The sequence below is a fragment of the Colletotrichum scovillei genome (genome assembly GCF_011075155.1).
Source record: "Colletotrichum scovillei strain TJNH1 chromosome Unknown Contig00003, whole genome shotgun sequence".
Classification (NCBI taxonomy): Eukaryota; Fungi; Ascomycota; class Sordariomycetes; order Glomerellales; family Glomerellaceae; genus Colletotrichum; species Colletotrichum scovillei.
Genome location: NW_023336261.1, coordinates 1,806,299 through 1,828,070, shown reverse-complemented (window position 1 = coordinate 1,828,070; position 21,772 = coordinate 1,806,299). Strand labels below are relative to the sequence as shown.

The window sequence follows — 21,772 nt, the reverse complement described above, 5'->3', positions numbered from 1 at the left end:
AACCGAAGCTGCGTGTCAGTGCCTGCTTGGAAGCGTCCTCCGCCAACTCGCGGGACCGACTGTTTCGATGAGCCTTAGCACTGACAAACTCCCAGGTGTAGGGGTTGGCGGTTGTTGACAACTCGGGCTCTCAAGCTTCTTTTTTCCCCTTCCCTTTTGCGCGCTGGATTGATCATTGGACTGGACTAGATGCAGCTATGCCCGCAGTGCATAAGGGGGGGTCCTCCCCGTCGAAGCTCAAACGGGGGTCTCCTGGGAAGCGCCTCCGAACCAATAGCATCCCGCGTGTTCCGTCAACTGAGAACCCGGGCCTGGCGTGTGAGTTCAATAAGTCAGCGTTGACTGAGATGAGAGCCTGACTTTTCATTTCACCCCCGTTCCAGTTACTGGCCCTTGTGGGAGGGGGAAAAAAGAAGACGAGGCAGTTGAAGTGGTCTACCGAGTCCTGACTGGCAAGGCAAGACAAAGCGCCCTTGTCTATTGAAACCTCCACGTCTCCAAGCAGCTACGAAGACTTGGCCTACGCTGTCGGGTCACAACGGGCACGACGGTCACGTACCGGCGGCAGGTGGTGGACCGTCAGACTTGGAGGCTGGAAGCGATGGATCTACCGGACGAGGCCGGGCGGGATGATTCATTCCGTGGCGGTCTGCAATTGCGGTACGGGACCGAATGGCACGGAAATCCAAGCCAACGGTTGGTCTTGAGCAAGATTTTGAAGACAACGAAAATACACAAAGGGTAAAAAGGCATACGTACCCCCGGTTCCACCCTGCATCCAAACGCATGCACGAACGCCGCTGGCGCCGCATAGGTTTTTTTTTTTTTTTTTTACCCTTCTCTCTCTGCAAAGTATTCCATACCCCCTCTTCAACATACCAAGACTCCAACACCAACTACGCAAAGCATGCATGGCCTTGCGAGTTGCAACTGACTGACATATAGATTCTATGCAGTAGCACCATCGGTTCGACCAAGTGGAAACTGGCCCATTCTCACGTCCCTCTCATCGGTTCCAGATGCATCTCCATTTGAGCAAAAAACTGGGCTGCATTCCTTTCCCGAAGGAACTCCGCCCTTTTTCCTTTGCAATTCCTCTTTTGAGCAGATCAACCGGGGCCGGGTAGGGACTCGACTCGCTCGCCCCGTATACGCAGTACTATCACTCTCTTCCTATCTACCGCACATAGTCTGATTACTCGCCGACTGGAGACAGTTGCGCATGCTCGGTGCTCACATAGTGGTCTTCGCGCGCGGTATCCGTACGGACCATAGGATATCCTCAGAAACATGTCGCCATCATCAATGACATGTTTTTGCCCACCGCAACCCTCTATTCACAACACAATCAGAAGCCCAGCACCTAGTCCCGTTCGGAGTCTCTTGCAAAAGAACCCTTCCCATTCTGATTACAGATGGCACGCACCAGATACCACATACTAGTGACCCGGCCTCTTTTAACTCAAGATTGCCTAGCTCGAGTTGCTTAAGATAGAAGCCCCCAGCGAACTCGCATCTCGTCATTGGGCTGTCCACTAGAACGGGCGCTTTTAACACGGGAACAAGCGTGGCCCTTGGAACGCGGCGCTCAAGTCACCACCAATCCCGACAGAAGCGAGAGCCGAGAATCGAGACTGGGAGTGAATTACTGCCCGGTTGTTCAGACCATTGATTTTCGCTGCCTCGACTGCCCATTGAGGATGCCCTCCTGAACAGAGGCCAAAGTCAAAAAGTCGCAGTCGCAGTCGCATGCAGGCAAGGCAGCCGCCAACCTCACAACCCTGAGCTCTTCTTCGTCCGTTTTTGTTTCGTCTTGGCTTTCCGCACATTTGCTGCAGCATCCTCGTTCCTCCCACTCCTCCCAGCGGAAAGGTACATGCGGACAAAGAGCAACCACAGCACCTCTTACACGCTCTGTCGTCCATAGTCAACTACTCATATCCTGATGGCGTACTAAGGCAGGTAGGTAGGCAATGGATTCCATTCAGTAAAAGGTGCCTTCCGCGGAGTTGCTCTACCCATTGCAACAACTCTCACTGCCTGTCACAGATGGTAGACCCAAAAGTGACTGCCGTCCATCTTCTGCCATCATACTGTACCTCCCATGATCCATCTCCCCTGCCAATACGCCCCCCCTCCCGGTCCCCCGTCGGCGGGCCCTTTCTTGGTGCAGTTCCCAGTCTCTCCAAGTCTTGTCCCTCTGATGCTTCCGCCCACCCCCCAAAGGGTACCAAGCCATCCCAAGCCATGCTGTTGCGAACTTAGTGTTGCTGCTGCTGCTTCTGGCAGTTGTGCTGCTCTGTCTCTCTCTCTTGTTGTTCTGCTCGCCTTACCTTAATTCATTCTGGCTTATTGGTCTACCTACTTGGTCTGCCTTATGGTCGCCCCTGTTCATCGTCCATGTACGGAGTACTTCCCACGGATAGTGTACATGCCTCTCTCTTGAGCCTTCCTTTCCCCCTCCTCTTCCCCCCCTCGGCCTCCACCACCACCACCTCATCCTCGTACCGATTCCTATCGCCTTTTCGTCTTAGCTTCCCCATCCCCCTTTGCGACGGTTTCGTATTGTCTCCGTTCCCTCTCTTGTTGACCCTATCCGCGACTTCACTTGGGTGACTTAGAGACACCCCCTCCTCTACCATGAAGAAGAAGAAGAAGCACAACCCACCACCCACCACCTATCCAGCACCATCATCACAACCAGGGGCCTACCCGCCTGCCCGCCAGATCGTGGTCCACGTCCTGCGTCCTGCCCCGTGTGTCGAATACGTATCTTTCGACCGCGCTACTGGGACTTGGGACTGCGGGACTACCTTACACCGTGCGGGACCAGAATCCCCATACCCTCGAGTCGTGTACTCTGCTGTCTCAACCAACCCCGGCCGAGACGCTACCTACCCGCTACGTAATCCATCCTATTCCTCGCGCTCAGCTTTCCGCGCGACTTACACACCTGCCCTGGCCTCTCACACACACACCTTCTTGCTCTCTCTCTGCCTGTGGCCCTGCACCGCTGCTGCACCGCTGCTTCGTACCGCACCCTGCTCGGCCTTAAACAAGGGCCCTTCCACCCCCCCCAGCTGCGGCCTGCCCAGACGAGCCCAGCAAAGAGGCAAAAGATCCCCCGGCTCCTCTCTGGTCTTCCCGTTTTTGTTTAAACTTATCTTCCTTCCATCCCCCGCGAAGTCTTGGCACACGTTTCGTTCTTCTCATGTTCAAGACTTGATCAGTCCGAAAGCCGTTCCTAGCGATTGGGTTGGCTTATCGGACCACGACCCTTGTACTATCAAATATGCAAAGAGCTCGTCCTCCATAACTGCACTTACACCGAGAACCGGGTGCTCACCACCACCATCACAACCACAACCAACACCAACATCTACCTTGGAGCAACTATTGTCAGCTTCCTGAAGCTTACCCCAGGACAGCTCCAACGGGCGACCTGTTTTGTCGACTGCCAAAATGAGCCCTCCATCTCAGCCTGCCAAGGCCGCAACCAACAACAACAGCAACAACTCACCTCCAGACTCCCACGCTTCTGGCAACATGTCAGACAACGAGTCCGCAGCCCCTTCTGCCAATGGCTGGCCAGTCAAGGAGCCGCCTTCTCCAAGTGGAAGTGCCCATTCTGGCTCAGACATGGACGAAAAGCCCGGCGAAGCTGGATCCAACGCCCCTGTGCAGAAGCGTCGTCGTGTCACCAGAGCCTGCGACGAGTGCAGGCGCAAGAAAATCAAGTGCGATGGAAAGCAGCCTTGCACCCATTGCTCAGTTTATAGCTACGGTGAGCCTCCTTTTCCGGTGTCGTTATCTCGGTGCAAAAGACTAATATCCGCAGAATGCACTTATGACAAGCCCTCCAATCGGCGGAGGAACCCTGCGCCTCAGTACATTGAGGCATTGGAGAGCCGCCTGCAGCGCGCAGAGACTCTTTTGCGCAAGTTTATCCCAGACGTCGACTTGGCTGACCCGACACTGGATCCGGCCGTCCAGCAAGAGTTCCGCAACAGAGAGCACAGCAGGATCCAGAGTGCCAAGCTCAGGCACGATCCCTTTGTAGCTCCCGAGAAGGAGGACCCCCAGCTTCTGTCCATGATCGAGTCCATTGGCCAGCTGGACCTCGACGACAAGGGCGGCTGGGACTTTCACGGCGTCTCGTCCGGTGCCGTCTTCTTGCGGCGCATGAAGGAGCACTTCCGAGGCATGATGGGCCCCGTCACAAAGGTGCCCTTCCTCCCACGGCCAGACAGACCTGCGGGCCTCATCAACCTGGACTCGCCAGCATCCGCAGCCAGCTCCCCGTTCGACTCGACAATGTCCACCGCTCCGGAGCTTCCCCCGAAAGACGTGGCCAAGAGCCTCTGCTACCTGTCGCTCAACTGCGCGACGTGTCTGATCCGCATCGTCCACGTCCCGACCTTTTACCAAATGTTTGACCGAATCTACGAGAAGCCATACGACGACTACACCAAGGAGGAACACAAGTTCCTGGGTCTCCTCTACGCCGTCATGGCCCTCGGCTGCATGTACAGAAACCTGGACGAGAATGCGCCCCCCGTGGCCTACAAGGAGTCCGTCGACGAAGGGTATGAACCCCGGAAGCCTGTCCCGGACCGTACTAACAAGCCGCAGAATGAAGTATTACGATACCGCAAGGCGCATCTTGCAAGACATTACAGAGTGCCGAGACCTCACCTCACTGCAAGCCCTGCTCTTTATGATTCTTTTCCTGCAAGCCACCTCGAACCTGAGCGGCTGCTACGCGTTTGTTGGAATCGCCCTTCGGTCGGCCCTGCGCATAGGTCTGCACAGGTACTTGAAGCACGAGAAGATTTCCATCATTGAGCAGGAGGTGCGGAAGCGGGTATTCTGGGTCATTCGGCAAATGGATATCTACGTCTCGGCCATGCTCGGGTTCCCGCTCATGCTCAACGCCGACGACATTGACCAGCCGTACCCCAGCGAGATTGACGACGAGTACATAACAAACGACGGCATCCTGACGCCACCGCCGGGCACCTTCTCCTTTTTTGAGGCTTTCAACGCCCACACCCGCCTGATGGAGATCTTGGCCAAGATTCTCAAGTTCGTCTACCCCTTGAAGGGGCTCGGCCAGAGCGTAATGAAGGGTGACAAGCCGGGAGCGACGTACCTCATCAGCTACGCCAACATTAAGAGGATCGAGGCTGAGTTGCAAGAGTGGTACGAGGTCCTGCCTGCGCAGTGGAGGCCGAGACCAGACGGCCCCGTGGAGGTTATTCGGTGGGTTTCCTGACACCATGCTACAATTGATTAAAGCTAACTAACATGTCTAGGGTGCGCCATTTGCTGCGGTTCGCCTACGCACACGTCCAACTGGTCCTCTACCGCCCGTTTCTGCACTACGTCTCCCCTCGCCTCAGCATGGGCAAGAACATTGACGAGCTCTCGTACGCCTGCGCCGCAGCCTGCATCAGCGTGTCGCGCAACATTGTCCACATTGGCATTGAGATCCGCAAGCAAAACGTGCTGGCCGGCCCGTATTGGTTTATGCTGTTTACCGAATTCTTCGCCATCCTCTCCCTCGTCTTTTACTCGATTGAGAACCCAGAAAAGATTGGATCGGCAGAGGTACTGGAAGATGCCATTGCAGGCAGAGACATGGTCTCGAAGCTGCAGTCCAAGAGCCAGGCCGCCGACAGGGTCACAGAGGCCCTCAATGTAAGTCTCTCTCCAAGGCACTAGCTGGCGCGCATACTAACTGGGGTAGGTTCTGTTTGAACAATTACCGGAGAGACTCCAGGAGGCCAAGAGCCGGCCAATCCCTACCAAGAAGCGTTCGGCACCTGGGCAAAAGGCCAGCTCGATGCCGGTTCACGGGCACCCGGCCCTGCAGCCGGGTATGGGCCAGCGCCGCTCCGAGGAACTAAGTCGACCGCCGAGCGTGGTGATGGCGCACGGAAGGATGGCGCAGGTACCGCTTCGTGCGTCTTTTGACGGTGTGCCCATCTCCGAGGCAGGATACCAGGACCCGTCCCTGGCGAGCAACATCCAAGACCTCCTCGGGATGGACATGTCGTCACGGGCGACGCCGGACTCGGTGAGCACGTCGGCCAGCTCAACGCAGCGCCCGCCACAAGGATTCCCGCCGCCGCACAACATGAACCACATCAGCAAACTCGACTCGCTCATGTTCCCGTCAGAGGATCCGTTCGCCTACCCCAACCAACCGATGATGGAACTGGGATACCAGAAGCCCGGGGCGAATAACGTCAGCGGCCCGCAGGAGACGTTTATGATGCCCGGCGCATTCGACGACATTGACACCCAGCTCCTCGGCCAGTCTCCCGCGTACTATCTGCAAGGACAGAGCCAGCAGCAGCAACATTCACACCACCAGTCTAGCTACGACCTATCGAGCATGTACCAGCAGCACTCGGGCTACTCTGGCATGCCGGACGCGGCTCGGATCGAACAGGCACGACGAGCGCACATGCAGCAGCGGCCCGCGGAAATCGAGAGAATGCTCGCAGAAACTGGCTACCAAAACAACTGGGCAGGCATGCTCGGCAGGAACGGATATCAGGGCCTATAGGCAACCATTTCGCTTCTAGTGATACCCAGCATTTATTTGGAGCCCTGCTAGTTCAGGGTGCGATCTATTTTGGGCGGGGACTTTTTACAGAGAGGATTTTTGAACCAGAGGAAAAGGAGACACGGCCGTATCGATCTAGGCGTTCCGGTCATACTTGATATGGATTTGATCAAGTTTGCATGGCATCATCACCAAGGGATGTCTGGATTGGTGAAGAGGCTCACACGAGCCTGGATTATGGGATTCAGGGTGGTCAAAGAGACGGCCCCCGGAGGCATACACGCAGAGAGCGTGTAGGCACACACACACTCACACACAGCAGTTGTATGTAGTTGTCATTACAGCTAGCATACGTTACAATGGGACATGGAATTACCAAGACGGGGTTGCAGATGTGGTGACAATGTGTGGGGTACGGGATAAACGAGTGACAAAAGTGCGACACACGCCCCCAAGCCCAGGGACGGGACGACCAACCCACTTGCGACACAAACGGCCCCCGAGGGGGGCGAGAGTGAGGGTGCAGCCGCGAAGCCGCCATCGAATGGAGTGCAGGGCATTGCAGGCGCATCAGCATCTGCATCGCAGCAGGCTTGCAGGCCGAATAGTATCCGTATCCCGTAAGGCGTGGCGCGATGGACGGCGGTGCGGGGGCGTCGCGGCGTAAGCTCTCCCCATTGTGCCAAGCTACCTCATGGACCTGAGGTAAGGCTAGGTCCCTAGGTATTATTCCTGGACGTGAAAGGGTGACGATTGTTCTCTCTGCACAAATGTGAGAGTAGGTACCCCTCCTCCACCTTGTTCCGGTTGGAGGACGGGGCTGATGCGAGAGACACTTCCTCCCTACCTACCCCCGTTTACCTATTGCTTTGGAACGAGCTCAATGTCCAAGGTCCCAATTGATTGCATGAGGTGTACGGGTGTACGAAAGGGCTCTGGAATTGATTGATGGAAAGGTATGGTGCTGGATATTTCGTGGTATTCTCTCCGTAGGAAGTGAAGCATGTTTGTCGATGACGGTGAGGTGGGCATGTACAGTATAATCCCGACTGGCACGGTACCTTAGACTGAGGTAGGGATCGTGAAGGGGACCGTTTGGTGGGTACCCATACGGAGTACATTTTACCGTTGGGGTCTACCAGGGGCCCGCTCGGGGGACCGATGCTAATGGGGGCCGTCAGCAGGAACGAACCAAGCCGAATAAGGACTTGTCTGCGAGGTAACTGGATCGCGGCTTTTTTTGTGTAAGTCCTTTTATGATGCCTCTATTCATAGGTAGACCGTAGATGGATGTACTTCCATCAGGAACAAAAAAAAAAGCACCACCAGTTTCCTTCTCCACGGACCACATTGGAGGCCGACGGGACGCTAGTATAAGGTCGTAAGGTAGCGAAGCAAACAGGGCTTAGGATCGTGAGGTGAGCGTGGTCCAAAGACGGGATATCTCCGCTAAATCCTTATCACAGTCTCACTGCGGGGCGCAGGAACCGCTGGGTCTTTTGCCTCTCACCTACCCTTCCACGATACGCCGTTTCGGCACCGAAGGGGGGCTTTTAGCCGTACACGGTACGAGAATAGTCGGGCGTACCTGGAGGTACTAGGTAGACTTTCTCCATTCCCAAGACTCGCGCAGCGAAGGGGAAACGCGGGACTAGTACGGAGTAAGGTAGTAGCTAGCTAGCTCGCGCCCGCCCTATCATGAGAAAACCGTTTGTCAGGTTCCCCCTCTCTCTTTACCCGATAGATCCAGTAACTTGTGGTCGCCCTGCGGTGACCCATAAGCTGTCATGGCATCCTTCGGAGGCACCGAAGCAAGCGGAGCCTCTTTGCGCTAGACAGACGAAAGCCCGGCCACCGGACGTTGGAACCTCTCTCTCTCAGTCTCTCTCTCACCTCTCGCCTGCCTTTGCAGAAGCACACCCCCGTTTACAACCAAACAAACATTTGCATTTCGCGCATTCGGGGAACCAACCTCCCCAGTTGTCAAGGTACCCGTGAACCGCTGGCCCCATCTCTCTGGATCGAAAAAGAAGTCTTGGCCTACGGTGCCTTGTCACTAACAAGTGTAGTAGAACCCGCCACGCCACGCAAGCGCCACCCCCATTTCGAGCCACAGTTCTCCAATTGGCGTGTCTCGTAATCCGTGCGTTTCTTAGCCGCAGACGACATACCATCAACGCTACTGTCTGTACGGAGTACCTTACACTTTACCCTGCGTTCAGAAGGTACACCCGGGTTTGCTTGTTCAAGATCCCCAAATCGACAAGAGAAACAACAAGACTATTCTGCGAGGCAACGTCAGACCGCTCCCCCCCTCGCCCCTCTCCCTCGATTATTGACAGGTTCGGACAATAATACCTACCGCCCACACACACAATCACACACCCCTCACCGTGACCGAGCCATGGAGAGCGCCATTGATCACGATGTAGTTGTGGTGGATGAGTTTGATGCTCTGTAGGTGGAGTCGCATTGCGCGTCAGCGTCCTTCTTTCCTCTTCCTTGGGCCCCCGTATTCTATCTTGGTCTCCCATTGTTCGCTTTTGGCTGACCGGCGTTTCGCCGCCAATAAAGGTCCATTGAGGTCAAGACGTCGGCTGAGCCGGTTGAGTCGGTTGTGTCGGTTGCGCCTATACCGACCAAGTTTCCCGGTACGCTTCCCGCGCCCTGCTACCATTCACGCACTGTTCTGTCAGGTCACGGTGACAAGCGTCGCTGGGACCTTGACAAGACCTGGATGGCGTCGCCTCGTATGGCGTCTAGTCATCTATTGTACCCGGTCTGCGACTGTCGTGGGCGTGGTGTCCGTCTTGTCCATGGGGGGATGCTGACCTTGTGTTAAAGCTAAACTTCACGCCCGCAAGGTCGCCGCGGAGCTCAACGCCAGCGATGGCCTCGTTTTCCTGCCCGGTGAACCGAGCCGCAGCTATGAGGACTCGGACATGGGTCCGACCTTTCGCCAGCGGCGATAGTATGTCTCTCCCCACGGCAGTCTACCCCCTGAAGATCTGGTCCAGGTACTGACACGCGAATAGCTTCTACTACCTGAGCGGCGCCAACTTTGCCGACTGCGCCGTGACCTACGAGCTGGCGTCGGACCGCCTGATTCTTTGGATCCCCTATGTCGAGCCGCGCCAGGTCCTCTGGTTCGGCTCGACACCGGGTATTTCGGAATGCCTCAAGCAGCTCGACGTCGACGACGTGCGCTACACGACGCAGCTCAACAAGTTTCTGTACCGCCACCTGACGCCCGGTTCGACGCTCTTCGTCCTCCACGCCGACCAGGTGCCGCCGCTGCTGCACGGCGACCTGCTCCAGACGGCCGCCGAGGTGCGCGTCGACACCACCTCGCTGCAGCCGGCTGCGGACCAGGCCCGCGTCGTCAAGACGGAGTACGAGGTCGCCATGATCCGCAAAGCCGCGGCCGTGTCGGCAGCGGCCCACCGCAAAGTCGCCGAGAGGCTGCTGAAGCTGGGCAACGAGAGCGAGATTGAGGCCATTTTCCAGGCGTGGTGCACCACCGAGGGCGCCCGGGAGCAGTCGTACGCCATCATTGCCGGCAGCGGCAAGAACGCGAGCACGCTGCACTACGACGCCAACGACGAGCCGCTCGAGGGCCGCGAGGTCGTCGTGTTCGACGCCGGCTGCGAGTGGCACTGCTACGCGAGCGACATCACCCGCACGCTGCCCATCTCCGGCCGCTTCTCGACCGAGAGCCGGGCCGTGTACGACGTCGTGGCGAGGATGCAGGACGAGTGCATCGCGCGCATCCGTCCCGGCACGCTGTTTTTCGACCTGCACGTCCACGCGAGCCGGGTCGCGCAGGAAGGCCTGCTGAAGCTGGGCGTCCTCCGAGGAGACCCGACCGAGGTGTGGGATGCGGGCACCGTCGCGGCCTTCTTCCCGCACGGGCTGGGACACCACGTCGGGCTGGAGGTGCACGACGTCTCTGGGCGCGAGAGGCTGCTGCTGCTGAACAAGGGGACGGGCGGGCGGGTCGGGAGGGAGGTCATCACGCCCGAGATGATGAGTGCCATGGCGCAGGCGGGCGTCGGTGCCGGTGTTGGCGGTGCTGCTGCTGCTGCTTCGGTGCCGCCGCCGTACCGGGGACGGCAGTACCTGCGCAAGAACATGATTGTAACGGTGGAGCCTGGGATGTGAGTGTCTCCCCACCCCTGGATCGAAAATAACTCAGCCTACCCAGAGTTGTGGATAAGGTATGGTCCGAAGACGTCGGGAACCTTGCTAATCAGTCATACGAAACATAGCTACTTTTGCAGAGAGTACATTGAGGGCTACTTCCTCAGCAACCCGCGCCACGCGCGCTTCATCAACAAGGCGGTGCTGGAGCGGTACTACCGCGTCGGCGGCGTGCGTATCGAGGACGACATTTTGGTCACGGACGACGGGTACGAGAATTTGTCTACGGGGGCGCCCAAGGGGGAGGAGCTGTTGCGGGTCATCAACGGTAAGGCGTGAGATGTCTTTTTGGGGTGTGAGAGGTGATGATGATGACGGTGATGCGACGGTGATGAATGTTTGGTGAGCGAGGTGGTTTTGATTAGTTTTGCTGGGAGCGTGGAAATAGCTTCTTTTGTAGATAGAGATAGTAATGTGTATATGCGCGACGGTGTTGTCGTGTAAATCTGTCCGGTTCCTTGGTGGGAGCTGGGTATTACTGCTATCATTAAGCTTGTCAGGGTTCGCGGGCTCAATGAAAAGGGTGTTTCTTGTCCAGTGTAGACGCCGTGGGCTCTCATGGTGTCGAAGATTCTCCTCTTTTTTCAATGCGCACTTGGAACATGAAGCTCGTTCATGCTTGGAGGATGTAAGTAAATTCTATCTTCATTCTCTTTGTCTGGAGTGAAATACGGGGCAGCATATTCTCCTTTCAGCTTATTCAAGCTCCTCAGACACGCGAGGGGATGATGAACAGGGAAAATAGTGAACGCAATCATTGGTCAGGTCAACAGGGCTCAAGAGCCGTGGAGCAGCACACAATTTGCGACGCCAACATTGCGAGGGCGGGACCACTACCAGAGATAACCCTCCCCTTGGGGAATGTAGCATGTCACGAACCTGGGCTTGGAAGCTTTGTGGACGTCCATCATGGTCGTTGGCTGGTCCTGCCAATACTGGCTTGTCACTCTCACCCCGGTGATCAGCAGACACGGATTCACTCCAACGACCGAGACCATATGTTGAACTTTAAACATTTTCGCTTCGATATTTATGTATCTTTACTTCATCCCATCACCACCTCGTCTAGCGCCGCAGGCCACGGCCACTGCATATATCCCGTCGTTCATGTCATCACTTCTTATACAAGTGAGGGTAAAGCGAATCATCTGACTGCCACCGGCCATCGTCATAATGCTGCGAGACCGCCACAGCCGCAGCAAGCGCACGACTACGTACCAAACGACATCTCCGCGCCGTCTGCGACCTCCCGTCACCCCTCTCACCCCTTCATTTACAGGTACTTCTTGGGCATCGAGTTCTTTCTCCTCTTGTACAGCAGGTACCCGACGGCGAGGACGACCTGGGACCCGACAATGACGGCAATCAGCTTGCCGTGGCCGGGGGCGGCCTTGACAATGTTGGACGAGAGGGTGGCGTGGTGGCCCTCCATGTAGCCCTTGAGGGAGTGCTCCGTGCTCTTCATCTGGAGGTTCAGGTCGGTGCGCATGGCGCGGATCTCGCGCTCGAGGCCGTTGATGCGGCCCTCGAGGTCGTTGATCTTTTCGAGCTTGCGCAGCTCGGTGCGGAGCGAGTCGAGCAGCTGCGACGTCTCGGCGTGGCGGTTCTCGGCCTGCTGCCCGAACTTGTTGACGGCGCTGAAGATCGTGCCGAGGATGTGGTTGACGGACTGCAGGCGGTTGTGCAGGTCGGCGAACTGCGCCTTGGACGAGGTGATTGTGTCGGCGTTGGAGTCGGGGATGGCGTTGAGGTCGACGGGTTCGTCGTTGCCGCTGCGCGGGTTGCTGGGCTGGCCGTGGTTGGCTTTTTGCTCGTGTGCCTGCTGCTGCTGTTGCTGTTGCTGTTGCTGCTGCTGCTGCTGCCCCTGGTTCTGCTGCTGCTGCTGCTCTCCGGCGTGGAGGCTATCGGACATGACGACCATCTTGAAAATCTCAAACGAGTCTGGGTTGTCGGCGCTCGCTGCCGTCAGACCAAAGGTGTAGCCCGTGGGGATCTTGACCTTGTCGCTCTTAAAGCACAGGCGGCCGTCAATCTCGACCTTGAAGGCGCGGTCGGTCTGGCGCAGCTTGATCTGGCTGGGACGGCCGAGGTTGCGGTAGTGGTACTGGCAGTGGCCAAAGGCAAGGGGGCTAATGTCGCTCTGGGCCTTGTAGTCGGTGGACCGGTCGTTGAGGAAGCCGCGCACCATACCGCCGGTGCCGCCGTAGCCGTCGACGACGAGGACGAGACCGTCGAAGCGGCCGGCCGTGTATGCGGAGCTCATGCCGACGTCGGCAGAGCCGCCGTTGGTGAGCCAGATGTTGAGGTTGCCGCCAGCGCGCTCGGGGCCGTTGGCTCGGAAGTCAATGTCGGCGATGAAGTTCTGGTGCATCACCTTCTGGGTGCTCCAGATGGAGCCGCGCTGGTTGCCGGGCGCCACGGGCGTCAGGATGATCTTGTTGGAGAGGATCTCGGGCTGGTTCGGTTGTCCCTGGAGGACAAAGTTGGGGACGTGGCCGTCATTGTTTGGTGATATGCTGTTGAAGTTAGCTGACAGTGGCGCCAAGGGGGTTGACTGGAAGTCCTACCTGCCAGAGTAGCCGAAGCTGAGCTCGTTGATGAGGTATTGAGCTTGTGTGAAGCTTGCACCGAGCAAGAGGGCGAGCGTCGAGCTCAGGGGAGCTTGCGACACACGCATCGTGGGTGGTTCGAGGCAGCGCGGGAGCTACCTTGTATGTGTGGGGAGATGGGGGTATCAAGTGCAACAACGAAGCCGGCCGTATGCCCACGAGGACGATCAATTGTATATTAAAATACAGGAATGCAAGGTCCTGCAATGCGGGCAGAATGGAAGGAAAAATAAAAAAGTGCAGACGACGATGGGATCCAGAAAAGCGTGGGAACAATGTGGTTGGAAACCCGCCAAGTCGAGAAACTCCCAAGCAGGGGTTGATGGTGCGTGTCTGTGGGTTGAGGACAGGTTGGCACTAAAAAGCGTTCAAGACAGCAGCAGCAGCAGCCAGCTATGCGGATAAGCTCCTGGACTGCCCTTTTTGGACGGGGCGTTTTAGCGTTATGGACGTTGGATTCTTGAGCAAAGTCAATTGCACTGCAATCAAACCAGCTTTAGCGGCAGGCCGATGGTATCCCTATGCATCATCTCAATGTCTCTCAGGTCGCGGAGTCTCGTGATGATAGACTCCAAACGACGAGCTTGGATTCTGTTTCGCTGTCTCAGAGCGTGCCCAAGAGCTTTGCTGGAGACATTGGCGAAAATAAAGGGACCCTGGTCCACCAACCTGGAGTTGCATGGCCCGAGCTGGAATGCGAAAGGGATTCTGGAAAAGAAAGACACTTTCTGCTCGGTTCCTTGCAGACGTGGCGGGGAGCTTCTTTGCCATTGTCATTGTGGCTTCGAATATGTGGCTTGTATGGGGTAAGGCAGTACGTATCGTTAAAGAGTCCCGTCGCGTCTCCAAAAGACGGCAACTGTGGTTTCACCGCGATGTCGCACGGGCCCAACGTCCACCCCTGCCCATGGCCCCTTCTCCAAAAAAAAAATACCAAGCTGCAGCTCCCTCCCATTGAGCAGGACCCCTGACGACACCGACCAAGGTGGCCTGTGAATTTCCTCCCACCTCCCGACCACTGACCACTCCAGTGAAGCTCTCACGGCACCGCCCAGATCAATGCGGATTCCCTACTGACCGGTTCTCGAACGCGCCACAATGGCCGAATCGTATCCAACCCTCACGCAGTGTGCCCTCGTCGCCGGCGCACTCAAAGTCCTCCTCTTCCCGGCCTAGTATGTGGCTGCTTCCCCTCCAGCTCGAAAGACTCCAGCTGACACGTCGCGCAGCAAATCCACCGATTTCGAAGTCCACCGCAACTGGCTCGCCATCACCAACAGCCTCCCGATATCAGAATGGTACTACGAGAAGACGTCAGAATGGACCCTCGACTACCCTCCCTTCTTCGCCTACTTTGAGTGGGCCATGTCCCAGGTCGCCAAGCTCGTCGACCCGGCCATGCTCAAGCTCTACAACCTGGAATACGATAGCTGGCAGACGGTCTACTTCCAGCGATGGACCGTCATCATTTCTGAGCTGGTGCTCGTTTACGCGCTGCAGCGGTAAGTTTGCTTGTGTATCCACCGCATCGACTGTAAGCTAAGGTCCAGGTTCATCGACTCTGCCACCGGTCCCACGAGACGGGCTGCCCAAGCTGCCGCCATCTCCATCCTGTTGTCGCCCGGCCTCCTCATCATTGACCACATTCACTTCCAGTACAACGGTGCCATGTACGGAGTGCTCATCCTGTCACTCGTGCTGGCCCGGTCCAAGTCGGGCTTGCTGGGCAGCGGATTGGTCTTTGCCGCGTTGTTGTGCATGAAGCACATCTACCTGTACCTGGCGCCAGCCTACTTTGTCTTCTTGCTGCGCGCATACTGCCTCTCGCCCAAGTCCATCTTTAAGATTCAATTCTTCAACTGCGTCAAGCTGGGCGGCGGCATTGCGGCCATCTTTGCTGCTGCCTTTGGCCCGTTTGCCGCACTGGAACAAATCCCCCAGATGATGAGCCGACTGTTTCCCTTCTCGCGCGGCCTCTGCCACGCCTACTGGGCTCCCAACATCTGGGCGCTCTACTCGTTTGCCGATCGCGTTCTCATCTATGGTATGTTTGACCACCCCAAAGCTATCAACGCAATAGACTGACACGCTGCAGCCGCACCCCGCCTCAACCTGCCAGTCAAGGCCGAAGCAATCAACAGCGTCACCAGAGGACTCGTCGGAGACACGGCCTTCGCCGTCTTGCCAGAGATCACCCCGCGGACCTGCTTCGCTCTGACGCTCTTCTTTCAGGTGCTGCCATTGATCAAGCTCTTCTTCCAAGCGCCTCCCACATGGGATGCCTTCATCGGGGCGGTAACGCTCTGCGGCTATGCCTCGTTCCTTTTTGGATGGCATGTGCATGAAAAGGCCATTCTCTTGGTCATCATTCCCTTCAGCCTCATCGCTCTCAAGGACCGTCGTTACCTTGGCGCGTTCCGGCCGCTGGCGGTTGCCGGCCACGTATCCCTCTTTCCCCTGCTCTTCACCTCGGCCGAGTTTCCAATTAAGACGGTGTACACCATTTTCTGGCTGGTTTTGTTCCTCATGGTATTTGACCGCTTGGCCCCGGCTTCGCGCAAGGCGAGGTTTTTCTTGCTGGACCGGTTCAGCACGTTGTACATTGCCGTCAGCATCCCGCTGATTCTTTACTGCTCGCTGCTCCATCAGGTTGTGTTTGGAAAGCGGTACGAGTTCCTGCCACTCATGTTTACCAGCTCGTACTGCGCTGTAGGCGTGGTCGGTAGCTGGATCGGATTCATGGTTGTCTATTTCACGTCATAGAATGTGTGTATTGCTACCTGCTAGGAAGACACAGAATTACAGTCGAGACAAAATACGGTGAAACTTTTACGTGCCAGTGCCACTGAGTTGCCGGAGGTCTAAAAGAGACGCTTGGTCCCGTGGGGGCCTAGCTGGCGGGAGCCAATGAAAACCCGCGTCTCACGTGCCTGGAGGCTGACAGCAGCACCAGCTCCACCACAAGTACCTTGCCAGGAGGGAAACTACCATTTTGGAGCTAACGGCTGAGCAGGGGGACCGGGGGTCGTGGGCCATTTGGACACAACCCATTGTATACCACGAACAAGCCAAAGAACAAAACAGACACTTGTCGTGCACAGTTTGGGCGATGCACTATCGGAATTTGAGTGATTGACTGCGGTACGAGGCAATTGCGCCAAAATCACTTACACGGAGCCCGGAGGCCCGGAGCGGCCACGGCGGACCGTCCCGGCGTTGATATCATGACCGAGAGGTCGCGCTGCGTGTCGGTCACACCTATAATTAAGTAGACGAGTCCATAATAATGTAGCAGTTTGTATGGAAACGTTGAATCACGTTTATATGTCATGTGGTGGTAGAACGGTGCTCATCCGGAGCTGGCCCCGAGGAGGTAATTGACGAAAATTAGGCTACCCGCCGGGACCGGAAGACGTGCAAGACATATCACGGCATTAATCGATCAAATCGTGGTGTTCGTGGCTAGTTGAGTGCTCAATCGAAAGCCCCAGCCATGGCGAGCCCAACGAGTACAAATTCGCGGGTGGCCGACGCGGTTGTGGGATTCCCGAGGCGGACGGAGTCGTGGCGGGTGGAGGAGGGTAAGGAGGCCTGGTGCGCAGGCGCCTGGGAGATGGGATGCGGAGGCACCGTGGGCCGAACGGGCCAAGCGGGCCAGGACCGCTTTTCACTGGCGCCCTTCTTCTCTTTTTCCCTTTCCTTTCCTCCTTCCCCCCCAAAGCTCACCACTTCCTTTCCCACCTTTTGTTTTTTTCCCCCGTCGTTTCACCCACGACTCGCAGGCTGCGCGTTTTCTCACCAACCCGCGACCACAACCACGAACCATCGATATCGTCATTTATACAGCCATCTCCGACACGTCATCTGCGAGCCGCACCGCGTCCCCCGCGAGTCTCGCGTGTAAGTGCACCCGCCGACCCGTCCTCCCCCTGCCCGACACCCACGACCGCGCCTCCGCTCGCTCCGGCCGCGACCACAACACACCCGCCAGACCGCCACAACGCGTTTCTTTTGCCCAGCAAATGGTCCTCGAGGTTCTATAAGACCACTTGTACGGTTGAAGACAAGGTTGGCTGGATTTCAGCCCCACCGCGCAATCGGAACCTCGAATCTTGGGCCATGCCATTGTAGCCAACCGCCAACATGGTACGGCCTCCCGACGCGCTCTCCGGGGTCGCAGATCGCTGACTGGAGGTACAGGTTCTCTTCAAGCGTAAACCGGTGCAGTTCTTGGCTCCCAAGGACGTCAAGGATGATAATTCAGAGGTTCGCAGAGTGACATTCACAAATAATGCGACGAATACTGATGCAGGCCCCCAGGTCTGGCATATCCCACAGACCGGCGAGGTCTTTGCCCAATATGAGGATTATCTTACCAGGTGAGCTTTTTTTCTGTCGTCATTTTTTGTTTCCTTTTCGGCTTCAGCTAATGCGGTGAAGAATGGATTTCTACAAACAGGTACGTCCCAGGCCAGGTGGGGCTTCGGGCCAAGACTAACCCCAGCGCGTAGCGGCGCTTCATCTGCCAGATCACAGGGCACTCCGGCCTGACTTTTTTCGAAGCACTCAAGAGCGAAGTGCGTCCCGCCATCTTCCACTGCCGCGCAAACCTGCTGACATGACAATAGCTCGCCGGTGCCGAGGAGGTGGAGCAAGCCTTTCCCGAAGCTCTCAAGGGCCCCGTCCTGCGTCGCGTCCAATTCCAAACGGTGTCCCGAATCGATGCGCTTGTCGACTTGGTGTTTGACGAGTTCAGAGCCGACTACTACCCGGGCGAGGCCGTGACCGTCAGCACGGCCGAGAGCGAGAGATTGCAGGGCGTCGTGCGAGAAAAGACCCGGTTCGGCGGCAAGATTTTGCCAGACGGCACCCAGACCGCCCCTTACACACGCTATACGGTCAGCTTGGAGGAACGCCCCGGTATCGAGGCCGTGGTCGACGACGACCACATTTTCCGCGATCGCAAAATATTCACAAAGTCGGTTCTGCGCTCCTTTATCAAGAAGACGGTAACGCGCGAGGCATGGAACGGAGCGCCGTGGCTCGTGAAGCACGATGTGGCGGCACAGTACCACATTGATTCCCGGGTCCCGCCTCACCTACGCTACGATACCAAGTTGATGGAGAGGAAGCAGCTGCAGGCCCAGAAGCGCGCCAGCCAGACGCCGACGCAGGACGGTAACGGCACCAACGGTGTCAATGGCGCCATCCAGAACGGCCCTGCGCGGCTGCCCGAGCTGAAGCCCGCATTCAAGAGCCAAAAGGGCAAGCATCAATCGCCAGAGTTCCCCCAAGGCCAGAACGGCTCGCCAAACATGGCGTCCGAGGCCGGCATCTTCCACGCCCCGCCGCACAAGAACCCCTTCCAGCTGCCGCTCAACTTCCGGAATCAACCGCTACCGCACTCCATGACTGCGCCCGAGCCACCGCCGCCGCCCCCACCGCCAAAGTACCCCATTGAGGATCTCCAGGTGCCCCTGAGAGAGGGCGTCGTCAGACCCGCCCTGGCATTCCTCTGCAACGACCCCCCGACTGCTTCCGACGTGGCCGTGAATGGCAGCGCCAGCATACGCGACAAGCTGTCGATGAAGTCGATTGGCTTGTTTTTGGAGACGTGGGATACGCTGAATGTGTACTGCGAAATTTTCAAGCTCGACTCGTTTACGTTTGACGACTTTGTGGAGGCCATGTCTGTAGCATCAGAGGAGACCAAGGTCCAGCTGTTTGAGGAAATCCACTGTGCGGTGCTCAAGCAAATTGTGAGTGCCGAGGCAGACGGCGGCAAGGTGAATGTCCAGCTGCCCGAGCTAGAGGACGAAGAGGAGGACTCTGAGGACTCTGATGATGAGGAGGAGACCAAGGAGCCGACCCCGGAAACCGACCGGCCGCCTGCAAGAGCCACACGAAGCAGTCTCGCCAAAGCCGAGGCCGAGAGGCTGCTGGCCGAGGCGCGGGCAGCGGAAAAGGAAAGCCAGAATGTGGAGCCTGAGATCAAGCACCGCGCCGAGGACCTCCTTGAAGAGTACGACTGGATTGAGGAGCTCAGGAAACGCAATTTTCAGAACGGCGGCTGGGAGAGAATCGTCGTCGGTCTGCTGCACCAGCTCTCCAAGAATGAGAGGATGGAGGAGCAGTGCGAGAATTTGCTCGCCCAGCTGTGTCCCCCCGACGAGGATCCCACCCAAGAGACGGTGCAGGAGCACTATGCTCGACTCGACGTCAACTACCGTGTGCAGGCGTTGCAGATCATCTGCATGCTCACAACGCAGACCAAGGCGATGCGTACCTACATGGAGGAATGCAGCGAGCAAATGACGGCGTTCCGCAAGGAAAAGATTGACTGGCAGCGGCAGAGGAAGCAGGCGTAGGTGACACTAGACGTTTTGGTGAATGCATTACTGACACCCTCACAGCATCGAGGAACTGCGTGCTCTCAACGACCAGCGCAAGATCATGCTCCCCGACAACATGCCGCCGTCGCCACCTCCCGAGCCAAAGGCAGACGAGGACGTCAAGATGACGGACGCAGACGAGTCGGCAGCCGACGCCGCCGACGCCGAGGACGAAGTGGCCGACTCTGACGAGGAGGGAGCACCCCGCAGGAACTTCCGCCGCGCCAACGACCGCGCCGCGGAGAGGCAACGCAAGCGTAAGGAGGAGCTCGAGCGGAAAGAAAAGGCCGCCGAAGCCGCAAAGGCACCCAAGCAGTCGAAGCAGTTCATCAAGGTCCTCAAGGATATCCAGAAGAAGGAGGATTTTATCAAAAAGTGCGAAGACGAGATCGCTGTGATCGACAACGACCTCCGCGAAGCCGACTGTGGCCGGACCCGTGTCTTGGGTAAGGACCGATTCTGGAACCGGTACTACTGGTTCGAACGCAACGGCATGCCGTACGGGGGGCTCCCGGACAGCTCAACCGCTGCCGCCGAGTACGCCAACGGTTGCATATGGGTGCAAGGCCCCGACGAGCTGGAGCGCCAGGGGTACATTGACACCGATCCCGAGTACCAGGCGGAGTACCAGACCAAGTTTTCCATGACGGTGCCGGAGCGGAAGAAGCTGGAAGAGGGTCCCACCAGCGTCTTCAACGCCCATCAGTGGGGCTACTATAGCGAGCCGGAGCAGGTCGACGAGCTCCTCAAGTGGCTGGATCCGCGGGGCTTCAACGAGTTGCGACTTCGGAAAGAAATCGTGGCGTTCCGGGACAAGATTGTGCAGCACATGGAGAACCGCAAGACGTACCTCACCTCCGCGGAGTCCGAGGAGCAGCAACAGCAGGAGGAGGAGAAGGAAGAGAAGGAGAAGAAGGGCAAGAGGCGCGATTCCAAGCGCATGAGCACCAGAGGCCGCCAGCACGAGCCGACGCCCGAACCCACAAACTACCGCTGCCTCGCGTGGGAGAATTCCACGGCCATGGAGGAGCTCGGCCATCTCCACTCGGAGCCTCCGCCGCCTCCGAGACCAAAGAAGCAGACCGCCAAGAAGCGACAGGCCGTGGAGCCGTCGCCCGAACCCGCGCCCGCGCCCAAGACGAGGCGGCGCAAATAGGCAGAGTCACCCTGCCAACGATCGACTGCGGGCTGCCACTGTAGGCAGTCTCCGTCTTCTTTTTCTTAACTGTAATTATAGACACGATGATACAAGGGACACTGCTGGCGCGCGGGTTGTGTGAGCCGATTTCCCCCACATAGTTAGACATGGTTGGAGTTTTTACGAGCCGAAAACGGGCCTGGCTGAAACAAAGAAAAAGCGGTGTTGTATTTTGTGAGCAACTGAAAAGGGTGTCGTGTCACACACAGCATGGCCCGACTTTGGTGAAGGATTTCCATTTAGCATTGGGCGGGCTGGCTGTATCTGGGCGGACGGCGCGTGTGGTCTCTGCATATTCACTACATGGGGCCAGGATTATAGACTCTCCAAAAGAATTATTTTGATGACGATAGTTTTGTGATGTTTTTACCGAGTGAGCTTGCGAGCCCTATTGATGTATTTTGATCTATAAGTCTGGTGCTGCGATTCTCGCCCGAACCTGGCTCCAGGTTGGCGAAGCTCCTCACCAAAGATCTCGGCCGGCATGGGACGTAACATGTATCCTGGTGCTGCTCTTTACTTGTCTACCGAGTGAGTCTGTCTGCCACGTACCAGTTGCCTCGAGGCTTACATGTCAACACATACCGGTACGTCAGCCAACGGAGCGACTAGCTGGGGGTTTCTAAGTTGCAGAGGTATCAGAAGCTGTGGAGATTTCCACAAGGTGAGACCAATGACAGTGTGCTTCTTGGTACTCCCGCCACCTTCTGAGAGTACAGCGGGAGCGAGTTCAGACTGGACTTGGAGTCCATTCCAGTGTCCTTGACTGCTTGATGCCGTGCTCGAGTCGGCCTGTCCT

The 21,772-nt window shown here is 57.2% G+C and overlaps 4 protein-coding genes across 4 annotated transcripts; 3 read left to right on the top strand and 1 right to left on the bottom strand.

The window, feature by feature from the left end:
* The first annotated feature begins 3,082 nt into the window (after positions 1 to 3,082).
* Positions 3,083 to 7,063, top strand: HER10_EVM0005566 (fungal specific transcription factor). The gene is made up of 5 exons (XM_035475176.1): positions 3,083 to 3,784; positions 3,839 to 4,586; positions 4,633 to 5,262; positions 5,316 to 5,700; positions 5,750 to 7,063. Exons 1-5 carry the CDS (start codon positions 3,463 to 3,465, stop codon positions 6,572 to 6,574), a joined length of 2,910 nt encoding a protein of 969 aa, XP_035336049.1. The 5' UTR covers positions 3,083 to 3,462; the 3' UTR covers positions 6,575 to 7,063.
* A 1,265-nt stretch (positions 7,064 to 8,328) lies between these two features.
* Positions 8,329 to 11,297, top strand: HER10_EVM0008323 (metallopeptidase family M24). Its single transcript, XM_035477850.1, has 5 exons — positions 8,329 to 9,031; positions 9,149 to 9,225; positions 9,419 to 9,545; positions 9,610 to 10,731; positions 10,843 to 11,297. The coding sequence occupies exons 1-5, from the start codon at positions 8,979 to 8,981 to the stop codon at positions 11,051 to 11,053; spliced, it is 1,590 nt and encodes a 529-aa protein (XP_035336294.1). The 5' UTR covers positions 8,329 to 8,978; the 3' UTR covers positions 11,054 to 11,297.
* A 260-nt stretch (positions 11,298 to 11,557) lies between these two features.
* HER10_EVM0007628 (legume-like lectin family protein) lies at positions 11,558 to 13,712 on the bottom strand. The gene is made up of 2 exons (XM_035477180.1): positions 13,342 to 13,712; positions 11,558 to 13,290 (listed from the first exon to the last, which is right to left on the bottom strand). The coding sequence occupies exons 1-2, from the start codon at positions 13,449 to 13,451 to the stop codon at positions 12,048 to 12,050; spliced, it is 1,353 nt and encodes a 450-aa protein (XP_035336237.1). The 5' UTR covers positions 13,452 to 13,712; the 3' UTR covers positions 11,558 to 12,047.
* Positions 13,713 to 14,481: 769 nt separating this feature from the next.
* On the top strand, positions 14,482 to 20,931 carry HER10_EVM0007903 (uncharacterized protein; the record flags this gene model as incomplete). Its single annotated transcript, XM_035477443.1, has 10 exons — positions 14,482 to 14,558; positions 14,613 to 14,885; positions 14,934 to 15,427; positions 15,479 to 15,990; positions 17,584 to 17,649; positions 17,704 to 17,762; positions 17,824 to 17,842; positions 17,895 to 17,960; positions 18,012 to 19,747; positions 19,797 to 20,931. The coding sequence occupies 10 exons, from the start codon at positions 14,482 to 14,484 to the stop codon at positions 20,929 to 20,931; spliced, it is 4,437 nt and encodes a 1,478-aa protein (XP_035336257.1).
* Positions 20,932 to 21,772: the final 841 nt, after the last annotated feature.